This window comes from Periplaneta americana, chromosome 6 (genome assembly GCF_040183065.1).
Source record: "Periplaneta americana isolate PAMFEO1 chromosome 6, P.americana_PAMFEO1_priV1, whole genome shotgun sequence".
Classification (NCBI taxonomy): domain Eukaryota; kingdom Metazoa; phylum Arthropoda; class Insecta; order Blattodea; family Blattidae; genus Periplaneta; species Periplaneta americana.
The window spans coordinates 178,465,027-178,485,827 of NC_091122.1; the positions used below are offsets into that span (position 1 = coordinate 178,465,027).

Below are 20,801 nucleotides of genomic sequence, written 5' to 3' on the forward strand. Positions count from 1 at the left end.
GTCTTTCATTGAAATAATTATCTCTATTCTCCTCAACTGGATCCTGTAAGAATTTCAATTTTGCCTGTTTCCTTCTTTCTACTACCATGCAACAATCTTCATCAAACCACGGTTTCTTTTTCTTAGTTTCATAATAACCTATGCTCTGCTCAGCTGCAATTTTGATACTATCTCTGATATTTTCCCACACGCTATTAACATCTAATTCTTTCTCAACTTCGTCGGAACTTTCTAAAGTGGCAAACCTATTCGAAATTTCGACCTGATAATTTTGCTTAGCTTCCTCGTCCTTTAATTTCAAAATATTGAATTTAGTAATATTAACTTGTTGCTCTACTCGCTTGGCTACTGATAATCTTTCTCTTAATTCTCCAATCACCAAATAATGGTCAGAATTACAGTCTGCACCTCTGAAAGTTCGAATATCTACTATACTAGTATGTCTCCGTTTATCTATCAAGATGTGATCTATTTGGTTGTGTGTCAATCCATCTGGAGAAGTCCAAGTATATTTATGTATATCCTTATGGGGGAATGTTGTACTTTTGACAATTAAATTTTTCGATGTGGCAAAGTTGACTAATCTAACTCCATTGTCACTACTAATTGCGTGTAGGCTCTCTTTTCCAATAGTTGGTCTAAAAATATCCTCCCGTCCTACTTTAGCGTTGAAATCCCCCAATAAAATTTTCATATGATATCTAGGAAACTGATCAAAAGTATGTTCCAATTCCTCATAGAAGCTATCCTTTATATAGTCGTCTTTCTCTTCTGTAGGGGCGTGAGCATTTATAACTATGATGTCGCACCATCTACCCTTAAGTACTAAATATGATAACCTGTCACTGATAAATTCGACCTTTTTTACTGCTGATTTTATTCTTTTATGTACAAAGAATCCTGTTCCTAATTGGTGATTATTATTTCCTTCCCCATAATACAACAAGTAATCTCCTATTTGTGATATGCCATTCCCATCTAACCTAACCTCTTGTACTCCCACAAAGTCTATTCTATATCTAGCTAGTTCTTTTGCTACTAATGTTACCCCTCCTGTTCTATAAAGACTAGTTACGTTCCAAGTGCCAAATCTCAAAACCTTATTCCTTTGCTGTGGTCGTGCCAGAGAATCAGTCCTATTCCGAGGCTTACTGTAGGAATTCGTAACAAGCTGTTTTTTACGGTGATGGGTTGTTAGCCCTTCGCCCAACCCCCAAGCTGGAGGACCACCCCTTATCGGCTGTCCACGACTGCTTATTCAATATATTCGCAGCTACCCTCCATATCTGGAGGCCGTCTCCTCTATCCGCAACCTGAGGACGCGCCATGCCGTGGTGATAGGGACCCACCATACATGGAATAATAATAATAATAATAATAATAATAATAATATAATTTATCAAAGGATATATTTAGACATTCTCATGAATTTCGAAAAAAAAAAAATGTTGTTTTTAGAAAATTGAATACGACGAAACGAAACTACATATGGATTTTGTAACTATTCATAGTGGGGAACTAAAAAAAATATAAACAATCTCTCTGAAGCAAAATGGTTGCATACTAGTGTTATCAAAAAAGAGATGTTCCCATTTTTTACAGGAAGTATGGAAACCCTACCCGTCCACAGCTGTGGAGTAACAGTCAGCGTGTCTGGCCCCGAAACCAGGTGGCCCGGGTTCGATTCCCGGTTGGGGCATGTTACCTGGTTGAGGTTTTTTCCGGGGTTTTCCCTCAACCCAATATGAGCAAATGCTAGGTAACTTTCGGTGCTGGACCCCGGACTCATTTCATTGGGATTATCACCTTCATCACATTCAGACGCTAAATAACTTCAGATGTTGATAAAGCGTCGTAAAATAACCTACTAAAATAAAAATAAATAAATAAAAACCCTACCCATGAGTGATGAATTCTACTTTAAAAAATGTTTTCTTTGTAAATCTATAACTAATATTGTTGTAAGATGTCAGGAAGTCTAGAATGTCGTGTAATATCATACTGTCTTCCAATCCGCCATGTCTACTAAGAGTGTTAAGATATTTTTTGGGAAAATTTTAGGGTTTACAACCCTTTCCACACATTATGCAGTTACAGTGGCATTAAATTTCAAAAGTAAATAGAATATAAAAAATAATGTTAACACATTTTGTCATTTTTAAGGTGTTTGCATGGGTGGCAGTGTTTGTACTGCCACTGAATGCCGCAGTGAATCCAGTCTTGTACACCATCTCCACTGCACCATTCCTGGGACCAGCACGTCGTGGTCTGACAACATTCAAGCGATCCTGCAAACTCTCGCTGACAATGGACCAGCGCCGTACGTACTCCTCCACACTGGGTAAGGTTACGGCAGGGCCGCTGCATGTTCTGAGACGCGGACCCTTGCAAGTAACTTGTTAGTGGGTGGGAGGTTACATCCAGCATGCTGCATGAGCAATTCCTTCAGCTCTTGCTGAATTATGTTTTAGTACACTAAGGCAGAAGAATTATTATGAACGTGAAATGCACGAAAAGTAATGGTATAGTCCGCGTCACCGTTTTTGGCGTGTGAAATAAGTAATGGGAACGTTAAGTGCGAGTGTTTTACCTTTGCCTCAGTCAGTCTGACAACTCTGTTTGACAAACGGCTGTTGTGTCGTGTATAGGAAGTGGTACCATTCTCAGCTGCACTAGCAACATGCTCACAAACTGGGCACTATACTTTAGGACACACGCCAAAAACGCTGGCGTCAGCTGTAATGGTAATATGTATAGTAATTATACGAACAATAATGTATTTCATATTGCTGATAAAATTCATGTTCTGAGAATAATAAGTTAATTAAGTAATAAAATATCGCTGCAATCGAAAAGTATTGGGAATAAATTTGAATAAGTAACAAGAAAAAGTTTCCTTCCCAGGCAGGATTCGAACCACGAAAGTATTAGTTAGCAGTCTATCCTACTCTGGAGTGAACAAGGCTCTGAAATCAGCTACAAGGGTCGGTCTGGCTTTTTTTTGCCACTACTGTACATTATATACACCTTTTTCTCAGAAATAATATTCTTATTTAATGTGTGTTGCTTGTAAACCAACGATATGATTCTTTATTAGATTTTATGCTCGACCATGCCGAAATGTAGTAATTATACACCTGGTAGTAGCCCTTTAATGGACCTCATTAAAGTACACCTATTCATTAAAGTTCAGGTGTTCCACCAATCAGAAAATACCATTGTAGCAATATGAAAGCGCAAGTATCGGTTATTCTCGGATATGCAATCGAAAGACAAAAATTAATCAATAAATCACCTATATTTTAAATAAAGTCAGTTCTGTTACTATAATAATTAGCGTTAATTGTAAATAATATTCAAATAAATTCAATTTGTCATCTAGTTTTTCAATGTCAAGGTCAATGTCGACATTTGTTTCTCGGAAAAAATCAATACTTTCGCGTCTGCGCACATCTGACAATTTACGAGGTATTGCACAAGGTCAGTTCCGCTCCTCAGTCAGATAAGAATAACATGAATACTTACGAATAATTTTAAGTTAGAAATATGGTCGAGCATAAAAAGTCGTATGAAACTTGACTATAATGGTAATTAAGACGCTCGTATGAAAATTATGAAACTCGCTTTCGTTCGTTTCATAAACATACTCGCGTCTTAATTACTACCATTATAGGCTTGTTGCATAATGTACTATTCTATCGATGTGGACAAAAATCACGATCCTATTCGCAATAGTTACCGAATAAGATGATGTTAAAAAATTAGAGGCAGGGGATATTTTTTCTGTGAAAACTATGGATTTTTTACCAATATGGTATTACACATTTTTGTTACATATAACATGAGCTATTCGATATGCGAACCCGAATCACGCAAAAGTGAAGTGGGTAGGCATTAGACACACACACACACACACACACACACACGAGCTATTTGCTCTGACAACCTGCAGGGTTATTTCACTTCTACCCTGTATTATAGGTCATTATGTTCTACAAGTTAAGGTACGGTCACACGTCGCTACTTTTGCTGCGCAACTTTTGTACTGCAGCTGCAAAAGTTGCGTATCGTGTTCACACGTAAGCCAAAAGTAGCGTGCTGCACGCTACTTTTCGTGCTGCGCAACCCGAGTGCTGCAAAAGTTGCAACTGGAGGTTGCGAGTCTGTTCACACACAAGGCGCTACTTTTGCAGCCGCAGTCATGCTGCAGGTTTCCATCTCCGTGTTGACTTCTCAATATACATTTTGTGGTTATGTTCGCATTATTAAGAAACTCATGCGAAAGCTTACTTATCTATTATTTGCTTTTCTGTCGTAACTAGTATTCAGAAATTGGCATTATTTTTACTATAATGCTTTTAAAAACGCCTATATTCTTAAATGATAACCAACAGCATATTCACGTAATCAATGTTGGCAACCCTCCTGTTTGAAACTACGCTACGGAAAATTAAAAAAATGAATTATATCGTCAGAAAATATGCTCAGACTGTGTTGTGCATTTAATAACTGTTACAATTAATTTATTTTCATCACATCTAACATTAAAATAAAAGTATCATTGGCACATTTGAGTGGCAACATTGGTCGCAACCGCAGCAAAAGTTTCAACAAAACTCATTTCATATTGGAGTTAAATGGCAAGTTGTAGCCGATTTAAGTGAACACCATATTTTAACGTTTTGGTGGCTACTTCATTCACACACAACCCCTAGAATGTCTGGAGGACCACACCTGCTGTTGGTCGACGGGTCCATTGGACCTAGCTGGGAGATCTTGTTGATCACCAGCTTTCCCTTCTTAAGCCACTGGAGGACGATTTTAGTGCCATAGCAGGTCAGCACTAGGAACAGAAAAGTAGAAAGAGGAGGAAGGAAAGGGAAATGAACCCCTAGGCCATTGGGGTCGAAGAAAGTAAGAGTTCAGTCAGAGGACTGGATAGGAAAGGGTAAAGAGGGAATTAGGTATTGGATAGAGGAAAATTATACCAAATTCAGTCATTAACTCATCAAGCTGACAAAACTGATATCAAAAATGCTGCGGCTGCAACCCTGAGAACCCTGTTCACACGTCGCTACTTTTAAGCTCCTTAGCAAAGAAGGGCAGCACTGCTACTTACAGACCTGTTACTAAATCTACGTATTACTCTGTGAAGAGATTTATTAAATCTACATACTTAGACTTCAACAAGCAAAATTTGATAACTCAATCCCAAGGGAAAAAATGGAACTCCCTGCATCAAAATCCACAGTTAATTCCCGATTTACCACGAAAATCGTCTGTAGCTGCATTTAGATTGGCAACAGGCCATGATTGTTTGGCCAAACACCTGCATAGAATTGGAATATATCAGTCCCCTAACTGCCCATTGTGCAACTCAAACCAAGAAATGGATTCGGAACACCTCAAAATTTGTGCTTCAGTGGCTGGTCATGATAATATCTTTGAAAAATATTGGAGTGCAAGAGGTCAAATGACTTTGTTGTCAAACGCCTGGCATTAGAAAACAACAACAACAACTTTTAAGCTGCACGCTGCATGAAAAAGTAGCGAGCAGCAGGTTCGGCAGCCGCTATTTTTCGGGTTGCACCGTTGTTCACACATCGCAGTACGAGAGTTGCGCAGTTTTTTGTACTGCAGCGCTGCAAAAGTAGCGACGTGTGATCGTACCTTTAGACTTTCATCTGCTACTAATGCAACATACTGTCTATATGTAATTGACATCAATTTAAAATTTAGAGCCGTACATAGCACGTACATGAAAAGTGTTAAACACTGGAATAACAATGGTTTCATTTTGAATAGGTCACCCATACCTAGCCAATTTTTGACAAATACTCAGCCATAACTGTCTTTCCTTGATCAACAGCCATAGCATGTGGAGTTTTGTTAGTCCAGCAGATAGCGTTGACATTAGCACCATTATTCACCAAGAGCTTGGCCATGTCTAAATATCCTAGAAAAGCAGCCTCGTGTAACGCAGTACAGCTGTCCCCTCGTTCAGAGTTCACATTTGCTCCGCTGTTAAGAAGTAAGCGTGCAACTTTCATTTTATTGTAGTCTGCAGCAACATGAAGGGGCGTGTAGCCATGTGCACATTGTTGTTTATTGACATCAGCTCCTTTGTCTATTAATATTTTTGCTATCTCTTCATTATCAAAAAAGGCAGCCCTACATAACGGTGTATTTTTATCATTTTCTTGTATGTCTATTTGTGCCCCACTTTCTAGAAGAAGTTTAGTCACCTTAACACTGTTCCTTTCGGCTGCCCAGTGCAACGGTGCTTTACCTATATTACACTGAATGTTTGGCTTGGCTCCGTGAGATATTAATATTTTTGCTACTTCATCGTAGTCATAGAATGCAGCTTCAGATAGTGACGTGCAACCATCTTGTCGCTGAATGTCTGCATTCGCTCCATTATCAGTAAGCAACTGTGCCAGTTTTATGTGATTTTTTTCTGCTGCCCAAAGAAGAGGTGTCCAACCATTGTCACATTTTGAATTAACATTAGCTCCATTTGAAATTAAAATACGAGCAATTTCTACGTGGTTGAGAAAAGTAGCTTGAAGAAGGGACGTGCAGCCATCCTTACGATGAATATCCACATTGGCCTTTCCACTTAACAATAGGTTAACAATATCTTGATTATCTAATTCACATGCCAAGTGTAATGGAGAAACATTATCTTCCTTCTGTAGATTTACATCAGCCCCTCTATTGATCAGTAATTGTGTTACGTCATAATGTCCTCCTCTGATTGCCTTAAATAGAGGTGTTTCTCCAGTCTTATCCTTACTGTTGATCGCTGCACCATGATTGAGTAGTAGAATTACGACTGAGAGATTTCCTTGAGATACAGCGATGTGAAGTGGTGTTTGTTTATTGTTATCTACTGCTTTCACATCTGCACCAGATTTTATCAGTCTCTCTGCTTCATCAGAATCTTCAGCTAAAGCGGCCAAATGAAGAGGATTTATACCATTCTCTGAACCATATTTTTTAAGTTTATCAAAGAATTGTGTAAATTTTGTTCTTAAATATGCTGATTCAGTAACCTATAAAGAAAAATAGTATAAACATTAGTTTGATATTCAATCAACTTTCTACACTTTTCATTATTATTTTAAAATAATTTCATGTTGAATCTTTCGTACACTACGTTTAAAGGTACGATCACACGTCGCTACTTTTGCAGAGCTGCAGTACAAAAAACTGCGCAACTCTTGTACTGCGACGTGTGAACAACGGTGCAACCCGAAAAGTAGTGGCTGCCGAACCTGCTGCTCGCTACTTTTTCATGCTGCACGCAGCTTAAAAGTAGCGACATGTGAACAGGGTTCTCAGGGTTGCAGCCGCAGCATTTTTGATATCGGTATTGTTGAAACTTTTGCTGCGGTTGCAACCAGTGTTACCACCCAAATGTGTCAATGATACTTTTATTGTTTGGATATATTTTAATGTTAAATGTGATGAAAATAAATTATTTGTAACAGTTATTAATTACACAACACAGTCTGAGCATAATTGGTGACGATATAATTAATTTTTTTAATTTTCCGTAGCGTAGTTCCAAACAGGAGGGTTGCCAACATTGATTTACTGTTGGTTATCATTTAAGTATATAGGCGTTTTTAAAAGCTTTATTGTAAAAATAATGTCCATTTCTGAATACGGTACTAGATACGACAGAAAAGCAAATAATAGACAAGGAAGCTTTCGCATGAGTTTGTTAATAATGCGAACATAACCACAAAATGTATATTGAGAAGTCAACACGGAGATGGGAACCTGCAGCATGACTGCGGCTGCAAAAGTAGTGCCTTGCGTGTGAACAGACTCGCAACCTCCAGTTGCAACTTTTGCAGCACTCGGGTTGTGCAGCACAAAAAGTAGCGTGCAGCGTGCTACTTTTGGCTTATGTGTGAACACGACACGCAACTTTTGCAGCTGCAGTATAAAAGTGCGCTGCAAAAGTAGCGACGTGTGACCGTACCTTAACACTTGAATATAAATAATTGATTAAATGGCGATCTTACTCGTGATAATCGTGTTAACTCCATAAATTTCCTAGACATCACCATAACAACAGTTGACAACAAACACACCTTCAATATATACAGAAAACCAACCACCACCACCACACACATACACAACACATCTAACCACACCACACAACACAAACATGCTGCATGCAGGACAATGGTACACAGATTACTCAACATACCCATGAGCCAACAACACTACAATGAAGAAGTGAACACAATCAAATACATAGCACAAGAAAATGGTTACAATCCAAACATAATAGATAACATCATAAGGAAGACAAAACAAAAACTCAACAAACACAAAAACACACAAAACACAACACAAACACAAGAACACAAGAAATACATCACACTAACATTCGAAAACAAAAACACACACAAGATCGCATCCTCATTCAGAAAACAGAAATACAACATAGCATACAGAACAGAAAACACACTACAAAGACATCTCAACACACAAACAAATAAATACAACCACACAGGCGTATACAAACTCACATGCAATAGTTGCGACAGTTTCTACATTGGACAGACAGGCAGATCATTCCATACTCGATACAAAGAACACATTAAAGCAATAACCAGAGGACACAATACATCTACATATGCCGAACACATAACTAATGCTAACCACACATACAATAACATAAATACAGACATGGAAATCCTACACATACAACCCAAAAACCAAAAACTCAACACACTAGAACAATATGAAATATACAGACACACTGAAACACACCCTGATCAAATTCTCAACACACAGATCAATTTCAGAACACACACACTATTTGACACCACATTTCAACACTCTTCAACAATCGAACAGACTCGAGCAACAGGCAGCGAAGTTCGAGATGTCGCAGAGATCTAGTAGGCTCTGAAGATGGTGTGAATAAGCACTGAAACAGCTGTAAGCCGCACATGCTTACACAATTAACACGAGTAAGATCGCCATTTAATCAATTAAATAATTTCAGTTTAAATCACATAAAACATATCAATTCAGTCCAACTGTCACAACTGCAATTTACTTACGATAGTTCTATTTAGGAAAATACATTCCTAATATCTAGAGCCTGGATTTCCATGCACTGTTAAATTTTAAAATATGCATGCATTCATGCACTATGTTACATCAAACATGCACAATGAAGTGAGAAAACTGTAAAAATATGCATTATCAAAATTGAGTTCTACATTATTTTACATTTTTATTTCCTTTTGAAACAATGTACAATCACAAAATTCTCAAAATTTTCTTCACTTTAGCTCATGTGTTTATCTGAAGCACGTTCTTGAACACGTCACAAGAAGTAATAAGTGCATATTTAAGCGAAAAAATTTGAGACAAAGTGAGATAGAATTCTAAAGCTACATCTACACGTTTCAATTATCCATGCACGTACGCATGCAATCTGGGAAGAATATTTAAAGAATCAAGTTTAAAAGGTACGTTCAATTAAGATGAATGAAGATTTTCTGTCTACATGGTGCGCCGGGGTTTGAACGTCATGTTCACTGCTTATATATATATATATATATATATATATATATATTATAATAATAATAATAATAATAATAATAATAATAATAATGGTTTATTTTAACTGGCAGAGTTAAGGCCATTCGATCTTCTTTTCCACTCAACCAGTACGATAGAAAATTACTACAATGCTATGAATATAACATAATACAATACAATGCAATACAATTCAAAGCAATACAATACTACAATACAAGACAATATAATACATAATTAATATAATACAATGACAATTCTTTTCATCTTCGCAACACCAATAAAATAATTATGTAATAATAATAATAATAATAATAATAATAATAATAATAATAATAATAATAATAATGATGATGATAGTCATACCTAAATTAAATTAAATTATTAAACTCGATCACAATTATAACTTCAATTTGATTGCACCCATAAGAAATCGTTTAACCTTTTCTTGAAAGTGGTTATTGTCTGGCAGCCCCTAATCTTCTGAGGTAGAGAATACACACACACACACACATGAGCCGTTCAGAGCAAAAGTGGTGTAAGTCAAAATTGGGTAATGAGGTTTAAAGCAAAAATTCTGTAAAATACAGCGCAATGCAGCATTTAATATGTCCTTTGTGCTATCCACCGACTACTAATAGTTTAAAAAAATTGAATATTAATTGCTACTTTGCGCTGTATTTTACAGAATGTTTACTTTAACCCTCATTACCCTTTTTTGACTTACACCAATTTTGCTCTGAACGGCTCATATATAAATTAATATTAAATATCAATCTGGCATGCATTGCTTGAATGTGTAAAGTTGAAAGAAAAGTTGAACCATATAGATGCACATTTAGACTATTGCATTTCTGCATGACCATGTCCCCATAGGAAATTGAACCCGCGACCTTCCGACTTCGCAGTGTTACGCCTTAACCGCGCCCAAAAATACACAGGTACTTGCATCTTTATTACAACTTACTTACAAATGGCTTTTAAAGAACCCGGAGGTTCAATGCTGCCCTCACATAAGCCTGTCATTGGTCTCTATCCTGAGCAAGATTAATCCAGTCCCTACCATCATATTTCACCTCCCTCAAATCTGTTTTAATATTATCCTCCCATCTATGCCTTGACCTCTCCAAAGGTCTTTTCTCCTCAGGTCTTCCAACTAACACTCTATATGCATTCCTACCGTCACCCATACGTGCTACATGCTCTGCCCACTCACTCGCAATAAACTAAATCACCGTCTTTAGAAATCCCTTCACCTCAATTCATTTTGATCGCAAGATCTCTTCTTGCATCTCTAACAGGAGCTACAGCAATACTTCACTTTTCATCACAAAAGTTTACTACATTGCAGTTTGCAAGCATGCTGTTTCTGCCTTCTTTTCTTTAAATATTTAGACCTGAGGCTTGTAACGAGCGAGAGTTGGGGGTTGGGAATTCCAATGTAACAAAGAGAGAATTTAGTGGCAAGTCCAAAGACTAGCTGTTAGGTAGGATGTTACGAAACCATAGTACCAGTAGCTTCACTTTATTTTTTTTCCTCAATAGATAATGTGAAAATATCAGGTTCTAGAAAGCAACATTCATAAAAGGCATTATTATGCAAATTAACTAATATAAGTATGCACTGAAGCCAGAAAAAAGGGACATAATATGCCATATAAAAGTCTAAATATGTGCTATTAAATCTAAAATCTTCAAAATATGCATTATGCACAAATTTACTCGCAAAAAAGGCCAAAACGTGCAAACATGCACGGAAAAAGTAAGGTTATTTGGAATCGATAAGTCATAAAACGAATATTTGCGAAGTTTGAGATGTGTAACAAGATTACATAAAAATATATATTTGCATGGAAATCCGGGCTCTAGAATATCAAACAAGATTCTGAATGAATTATAATTCTCAAAGCATTACTTACACATTTGTTTTCTGATTCTTGTAATATTTGTTGTGTTTGATTCATTTCTCTAAGAATGTCCACCAATCCCCTATTTTCAGTCTCATAGATTTTTTCCTTTTCTATAGCACTTTTCATGTCCTGGTGAAGTTCATTTATTGTTGCCATCAACTTCAGGACTTCGCCGGTTTCATTTCTGAACTGAAACAGTACATAATACAACAATGACATAAAATCTAATATTCTAATGTTAGATTCTCTGTTATTGAATCACTAATTTTAAAAAAGTCAGATAATATTCCAGTATTTTTAGTTATATACTGATGGATCAACCACAGAAAACCTTACTGGAGCTGGAGTTACACGTACACATTTTTCCTTTTATCATTCTGTTGGCAGAGACACAACAAATTATGATGGTGAAATAGAGGCTATACACATTGCTCTCCGACAATTATTAAATCTTCCCTTAAATAAATATAACAAGACAGTAATTCTTTCAGATTCTAAAGCTGCAATTCAGGGAATATGTTCAAATGCTACAAAGAAGTCAACAAAAATAAGGGAATGCTACAAAATGTTGACACAACTCCAAAAAGTTAATAAGATTGTCCGTCTCCAATGGATTCCAGCACACTGTGGAGTCATGGGGAATGAAACCGCAGACACACTTGCCAAGAAAAGCACAACAATAAAACAAAAATCTAAATTTAATTTCTCATATTCCTCAATAAAACGCTTGATCACTACAAAATTTTCTCATTCATACCTACAAGAAATAGAATCAAATGCTAAAGACAAAAAATGGATTACACTACTTTCCGACCCAGATATAATCCCCCAGAGATCAAGGAAAACAGCAGTTGCAGCCTTCAGACTATTGACAAATCATGACTGTCTAGCAAGTCATCTCTACAGAATAGGTATCTCAGCTTCACCAATATGTGTCCTGTGTAACGATCCAGCAGAAATGAATGAAGACCACTTGAAGACCTGTGAAGCATTAAGATCAGAAGAAACTACAGTTCAAAAGTATTGGAAAGCACGACTGCTTATGGCTTCATTGCCAGATGCAAGGCACTAGACAACAACAACAACAACAACAACATTTTTGGTTATGAAAAAAAAGTGTAAATTGTTTCGTAAGTCACAGTTGCAGTCACTTAGAATTCGTCCTCTCTGACCTGCATTTCTTTCATTGACTTTGTTGCATTCTCAAGCTGCCTCTCTAGCTGGTCACAGCGTTCATGTTCTTTCCAGCGTGCTAATTTCTCCTCCTGCATTTCCTCAAATATTGACCTGCATAAGGTTCTGCTGGAATTTCTCTGTATCAGATTCAATATTTGCAACAGTAGCAGTTGAATCTGCACCTGATCTTGGAAATCCATCTGTACAGGTGAAGATATGGCCTCAGTATCCATATTCGAAGAAGCTGCAACATTGTAATATCGAAATATATGTAAATTTATATCCATTTCAGTATGCAGTAGATTGATTAATAGTACATTATGCCACGAGTCTATTATGAAGGTAATTAAGAAGCGAGTATGGATATTTATGAAACGAGCGCAAGCGAGTTTCATAATTTTCATACGAGCTTCTTAATTACCATTATAGGCGAGTTTCATACGACTTTTTATGCTCGACCATATTTCTAACTTGATATTATTAATTTTCTTTGTATCTGACCTTGACCAATGTCCCGTATGTTGTGAGATGTGCGCAGACGCGAAAGTATTGATTTTTTCCGAGGAACAGATGTTCACATTGATCTTGCTAGGCCATAAGAACCTACAGAGATAATATTGAAATTAAATTAAACATTGAAAAACGAGATGACAAATTGAATTTATTTGAATATTATTTACAATTAACGCTAATTATTATAGTAACATAACATAACCTTCTGCGACAGTATTGGATTTCCAGCCTCCGTGACTTTTCGCTAATTGTCTTTCGATTGCATATCCGAGAATAATCGATACTTGCGGTTTTATACTGGTAGAAAGCTGACCTGTCATTGGCTGAACAGTTGTAACCTGAGTCGTCATTGGCTGAAAGACCTGACCTTTAATGAGTAGGTGTACTTTAATGACATGCATTAAAGGTCTGCTGCCAGGTGTATAATTACTACGTTTCGGCATGGTCGAGCATAAAAAATATTTCTACAGTGTTAAAAGTTGTGTAATCAAGATGTATAGAAAAAATTAGTTAGAGGTGGATGTAAGAGGTTTCAGAAAATAGTGAAGAGAAAAACTAATCCATGTTGGATCTTTCAAAGCAAAATTATTTCACACACAACAACAAATACTACACCCAAACAGAAGGATTGCCAATGGGATCACCCATATCTAGCAAACTAGCAGAGATATTTTTACACAACATAAAACAAACATACATACTCAACAATGAACACAACAAATATGCAGATAACATAATATACTGGCACAGATACGTAGACGACATACTCATACTGTATGATGGAAACAAACGACAAATACACAAACTACACCAATACAAAAACAAAATACACCCAAAACTCCAATACACACTGGGACTCAAAAACAATAACTCCATAAATTTCCTAGACATCACCATAACAAAAGTTAACAACAAACACACCTTCAAAATATACAGAAAACCAACAACCACCACCACCACACACATACACAACACATCTAATCACCCCACACAACACAAACATGCTGCATTCAGGACAATGGTACACAGATTACTCAACATACCCATGAGCCAACAACACTACAATGAAGAAGTGAACACAATCAAATACATAGCACAAGAAAATGGTTACAACCCAAACATAATAGACAACATCATAAGGAAGGCAAAACAAAAACTCAACAAACACAAAAACACACAAAACACAACACAAACACAAGAAATACATCACACTAACATACGAAAACAAAAACACACACAAGATCGCATCCTCATTCAGAAAACAGAAATACAACATAGCATACAGAACAGAAAACACACTACAAAGACATCTCAACACACAAACAACACAAACAAATAAATACAACCACACAGGCGTATACAAACTGACATGCAATTGTTGCGACAGTTTCTACATTGGACAGACAGGCAGATCATTCCAAACTCGATACAAAGAACACATTAAAGCAATAACCAGAAGACACAATACATCTACATATGCCGAACACATAACTAATGCTAATCACACATACAATAACATAAATACAGACATGGAAATCCTACACATACAACCCAAAAACCAAAAGTCAACACACTAGAACAATATGAAATATACAGACACACTAAAACACACCCTGATCAAATTCTCAACACACAGACCAATTTCAGAACACACAGAAACTATTTGACACCACTTTTCAACAATTGAACGCACCCATACAACAGGCAGCGAAGTTCGAGATGATGCCGAGATCTAGTAGACTCTGAGGATGGTGTAAATAAGCACTGAAACAGCTGTAAGCCGCACATGCTTACACAATTAACATGAGTAAGATCGCCATTTAATCAATTATTTAAAAAATACTGATAATTCAGAAAATGCATCATTAGAGGCAATTGACATGATGCCAATAATATTGAGTTATAGCATCTGTCTCTCTTTGTTTACTAATAATACTTTGATTCACCATCTAAAAAACAGGTGCGTTATTATATCTGATTCTTCCACATCTTCTCTAACCACTTATTTCCACTCTCCTTTGTTTGCACTTCACTCACTCATCTTCCTTGTACTGTGATTTCCTGTCCAAACTCATTTCCTCCCCATATTTTTCGCTTCCTTTACTCTTTCTTCTCGACTCATTTAACGTTTTATATAATTCCTCAGATCTTTTTTTCTTTACTTACTTACTTACTTACTGGCTTTTAAGGAACCCGTAGGTTCATTGCCGCCCTCACATAAGCCCGCCATTGGTCCCTATCCTGAGCAAGATTAATCCAGTCTCTACCATCATATCCTACCTCCCTCAAATCCATTTTAATATTATCTTCCCATCTACGTCTCGGCCTCCCCAAAGGTCTTTTTCCCTCCGGCCTCCCAACTAACACTCTATATGCATTTCTGGATTCGCCCATACGTGCTACATGTCCTGCCTATCTCAAACGTCTGGATTTTATGTTCCTAATTATGTCAGGTGAAGTATACAATGCGTGCAGCTCTGCGTTGTGTAACTTTCTCCATTCTTCTGTAACTTCATCCCTCTTAGCCCCAAATATTTTCCTAAGAACCTTATTCTCAAGCACCCTTAATCTCTGTTCCTCTCTCAAAGTGAGAGTCCAAGTTTCACAACCATACAGAACAAGCGGTAATATAACTGTTTTATAAATTCTGACTTTCAGACTTTTTGACAGAAGACTAGATGACAAAAGCTTCTCAACCGAATAATAACAGGCATTTCCCATATTTATTCTGCGTTTAATTTCCTCCCGAGTGTCATTTAGATTTGTTACTGTTGCTCCAAGATACTTGAATTTTTCCACCTCTTCGAAGGATAAATGTCTAATTTTTATATTTCCATTTCGTACAATATTCTGATCAGGAGACATAATCATATACTTAGTCTTTTCGGGATTTACTTGCAACCCTATCGCTCTACTCCCTTCAACAAGAATTTCCGCGTTTTCCCTAATTGTTTGTGGATTTTCTCCTAACATATTCACGTCATCTGCATAGACAAGAAGCTGATATAACCCGTTCAATTCCAAACCCTCTGTGTTATCCTGAACTTTCCTAATGGCATATTCTAGAGCGAAGTTAAAAAGTAAAGGTGACAGTGCATCTCCCTGCTTTAGCCCGCAGTGAATTGGAAAAGCATCAGATAGAAACTGGCCTATACGGACTCTTTTTTTTCATTAACTTATAAAATTCTCAAAATCATAAACAGTTACTGGATTTGAATCATCTCCGTTTTCCGTCCGTGTTATATCTTTGCATTCTTTTTTTCGTTTCTTTAACTCCTTTTGAATCGTAGGATCACTTCAGCAAAAATATAAAATTCGCATTTTAGGCCTACTTCCAAAATAGTAATTAAAATATCAACATAAACATGATATATGAAAGTAAATACAACTTAACCTCTCACAAAACCAATTAGTAGTCAAATTCACACATTTAAGTTAATTTAAAGTACCTACCATTCAGCAATAAGGAAAATATGTTTGAAATTGTTGGATATGTACTATATATATTACAACTGAATATTATAAATCACCAAATATGCTTCTCGCATTAAAGTTCGGGAATTAGTAGCAAGATTTCCTTATAGATGTTTGTAATATTAAAGCCTGAAGCGTAAAAAAATAAAGAATAAACATGAAAAAATAAAAACAACTTTGTGATAAGATTATACTATATTTAGTAACAAAAAATGAGCAGTAAAACATGTGAACTGAAAAGAATCGGAAATCCGTAACTTGGATATATAACAAAAAAAAAAAAAAACCTTAGGCTGTGCAATGTAAAACAAAGAAAAAAAATGTAGAAACTGAAAGTCTCAACATACCGGCTTTATATTTATAGATAATTGTCTCAGGGACTAACTTGTTAATAAATGCTATGTATTATTTAATGATACACAGTTTCATACAATAAAATTTTTTTAACATTTGTGTATGGACACAAAGATTAACATTAACATTGATCAGATTCTTGGATACTGATCAAATGAAATTTTTTTCATTGACTGCAGTGGAAAATGTGCTGAGTTAAAGAAGGCTTTCTCAGAAAATATCATGAATTTTTATTTTATTTTATTTTATTTTTTCAGTTTTAATTTAATCGAATTTGTATTTAACTTATTTAATTTACACAGTATTTGACAAGCAATGTTGAAATTATGTTAAAACAAAGGAATAGAATGGAAAAACTACTACTAAGATTTCAAATCATCCGTCCTCAAGTGAGGTTGACCACTGGGATCCGGAATTAACAAAATATAAAAGATAAAAGGAAATGAAACGAGCAAAATACTGATTCGATTTGTACATTAAAACAAAAATTTACGAATGTAATCTTCATCTTACGATGTTTGGTGACGTATACACGTCCGTTGATGTGACATATTAATGAATTTAAATACTATTATAGTCTTTCATACCATGGCATGATTGTGACTATAATAGTATTTAAATTAAAAAATTTACGTGTTAATATATAGATGATAGTGTAAAATTTGAAGAGAGGCCTTCAGAATTTTCATTACAATCTTCTGAACCTCATAAAAGGGAATTTTAAAGGATTTAAGGATATCGCATGTAAATTTTGGTAAACAACCCCTCGCTCCAAATAGTAAGCCTGCAACATCCCAGTTGTAAAGCGAAATGCCATATTTTTCACTGAGGTATGGAAGACAAGGTACATATTTAGCTCTCTTGTCATCATTTATCTGCAGTGCTTGATTCGTGTCTCGTTCAAAGCAAATCGTAGGGTCTAAGACCATCGCTTTCTGGGTTCTTCTATTGATGGCAATTATATCGACTCTTCTATGAGAATCATCTTCAGACACACAATGAATCTCCTCATGTACTTCCCATCCTCTGTTTCTTAGCAGGTTGGAATATATTACATATAAGCTTACATTAAGAAATACTGAACATATTAAATACTGTATTAAAGCATAATATTAAGTTAAATGAATTCACCCCCATATGAGCAATGCTAAACTGAAAATTTGTTTAAAAATAATGAATTTACTTCAGTATGATGCATTTTACACACAGGTAGATATGAATAATAACATGTGCATGCCTTTAGATTTGAGAAATCTGAAGAAGCTTTTTGCTTTCCTTCTTGTCCTGCACGTATTTACCCATTTTGTTAAATCTTTTATCTAATTTTCATGCTTGATTGTTTTAATTTGTGGCCTGATTTTTGGCATTTATGTTAGAACTTTGTAATATGTTGTTTTTATGTACTAGGTGTTTAAATAAAAATGTCATGACAATGGAGAATGTTTTAGTAATAAAATTTCTAGTGACTTGAAAATAACAATTGGACAAACAAGAGTCCAGGAAGTTGAGTCGATTGTAACCAGCCAACTAAAATAATCATAATATAAATAGGCGAATAGCTTAGACTTAGTTGCATACTAAACTAAATAGACATAATATTTACATGCCTGAGCTTTAAGTTAGTAATAAAAGTTATAATTTGCCGATAAAATAAGAATTGACTAAAATGTTATATTTGTTGTTTTACTCTTTAGGCTCAACATTTGCAAATAACTGTAGCCGCTGTGAACTTGACTACAATCTTTATCCGAGATTGGAACAGACTAATGGGAAGCTTCAAGAAGGTGCAGGTGGCTGCCATTACGATGGGGTGGAGGACCTGGACAGCGAGCAGGATATGAAGAATGAAGCTCCTCTCTTTTCCCTTACAAAAAGGTGATTTAATTCTCTATTAAATATTACATTGTCTTTGTCTTGGTGTGTGGATAAGCTTCAGGGCTTCTACTGCGTTGTCTTGGTGTTATTGGCTGACGTTTCGACCGCTGTGTTGTGGCCATCTTCAGAGCAGTTGTTGGATAATGAAATAGTCTGCCAGTACTTATATATATAGTAGTCTCGATGGGGGGGAGTACTTGCTGTGATAGGTCGTAGGTTCTCCTTCTGGCATCTGATTGGTCCTACATGGTCCAATCCGGTTGAGGTCAGCCAATAACACCAAGACAACGCGGTAGAAGCCCTGAAGCTTATCCACACACCATGTACACCAGCCGCGGAAGCCTACGCGAACATTACATTGTCTTTTTTGTTCTTCTGCAGACACATTACCAGTACTTTATATTAAGGGAACCAGGCAGTCATTAGGGGTCAAAAATATGTTTTTTATTTTGTGTTTAAAAAAAAACAAAACTTGCTCTTTAAAACAATATAAATATTATGGTGAGGTATTTCTGCAGATTAGCCCTTTAGATGGCCTCTTTAAATTTGGTGGTACATGTAATTCATATACCCTTCTTTTTTTAAAATGCAGTTTTCCATAAATTGACATTTTCCAAACTTAAGTGCAATTTTCTCTAAAACTACTGAATCAATTTACATGAATTTTTACAGTGATTTCTGCAGCTTGTGTTCTACATAGTAGACCTACGGGTTTAAGAATATCATACACATAACACGAGAAAAAATATATATATATGCATTGAAAAAAAATTTCAAAAAATGTTAAATGAAGTTCAATATTTTTTGTGCGAGATCGTGCGTATTTGCTTGGTTTCCGCACAAAACCAATCCGTGGAAAGTCTAAAATTCCACATTCAGTATTCCCAACCTAACACACATAACAATTTCTCTCTTCTTACCGCTTAAGTAACATATTGATTTTACTGCTTTAGGCTTTTAACATATTATTTTTAGAGACGTTCAATATAGTAATAATTATAAATTGGAAACTTACCACTGCAATTTCACCTAAATTGCACTGTTAATTATTGTTTTTAAATATTTGCAAAAATTAAGTAAACTCTACAACTCTACTAAAGTTACTGCATTCGTGATGCAAGTAACATTAAGGAAGCTGTGAAAAAATCAACAAGATTCCAGACTCATCACAGACTGGGGGGAAAAAAAAGACAGACTTATATCACGGCCTGCTGGAGTGTAGTAAACACAGAAAACATTTTAAAGCAACAATGTTGAAGATAGATATTTTTGTTTTGCAAATTTGCCGTCATTGAACAGAAACCAAGATGGAGATTTCATTGCAACTGATTAGAAATTCCTCTTTCAGGTATGTAATAAACGATCTTCGCACAAAGTAATGTACGATACACGAGCGGTATGTTTTCTTTCAATTCTCGGAAATTAAAAAAGCTCAACTACGTTTCGCTTTTTCAAACTTTTCCTCGAAAATGAAAACTTCAACATAACGCTCTTGTAACGCATATTACTATTCTGTTTCACTAGAAGTGAAATATTTAACTGAATTTTGCTTTGGAATTTACAATATACATTACTAGATAACTTGAAAAAATTCTAAGTTTATGAGTGAAGAATGTAGCAAGTACTATGCACCTGAAGATTGAGGTAGGCTACATTTAGCAAAGTGAGAAAACTGGTTATCAGTTAAGCCCTTTCTTTTGCACATAGATACGAAACTAATTAGTTGTCTTTTATACAACTGAATTCAGAATGATTGATTGTATAAGCATGGAAACTTTTATTCCACTCTGAACACTAAAAGCCTATAAATATTGAAGTAAACTTTTGCATCACTACCCACTCCCCTAACGTATTTATTTTCCCATAGATTTACCTACTTCATTATTGGCCCATCATCATCTGTCTTGTCCACACCTGTGGAGT

The 20,801-nt window shown here is 35.8% G+C and overlaps 2 protein-coding genes across 4 annotated transcripts in view; one reads left to right on the forward strand and one right to left on the reverse strand.

Annotated features, from left to right (window-relative positions):
• Positions 1–20,801, forward strand: part of LOC138702079 (G-protein coupled receptor GRL101-like) — a 929,248-nt gene that overhangs the window by 899,425 nt on the left and 9,022 nt on the right. For both annotated transcript variants that reach the window (XM_069829620.1, XM_069829619.1), the window contains exons 28-29: positions 2,164–2,341; positions 18,698–18,878. In XM_069829620.1, the coding sequence (XP_069685721.1) occupies positions 2,164–2,341; positions 18,698–18,878 (359 nt within the window). The remainder of the gene's footprint in view (positions 1–2,163; positions 2,342–18,697; positions 18,879–20,801) is intronic.
• LOC138702080 (ankyrin-1-like) lies at positions 2,403–16,923 on the reverse strand. Of its 2 annotated transcripts, none has more exons than XM_069829622.1 (4): positions 16,629–16,923; positions 12,659–12,906; positions 11,496–11,675; positions 2,403–7,058 (listed from the first exon to the last, which is right to left on the reverse strand). In XM_069829622.1, exons 2-4 carry the CDS (start codon positions 12,893–12,895, stop codon positions 5,817–5,819), a joined length of 1,659 nt encoding a protein of 552 aa, XP_069685723.1. In that variant the 5' UTR covers positions 12,896–12,906; positions 16,629–16,923; the 3' UTR covers positions 2,403–5,816. The 2 variants fall into 2 exon arrangements, with proteins under 2 accessions (XP_069685723.1, XP_069685722.1); XM_069829621.1 differs by lacking the exon at positions 16,629–16,923 and adding an exon at positions 14,869–14,887 and having other exon boundaries at positions 5,817–7,058.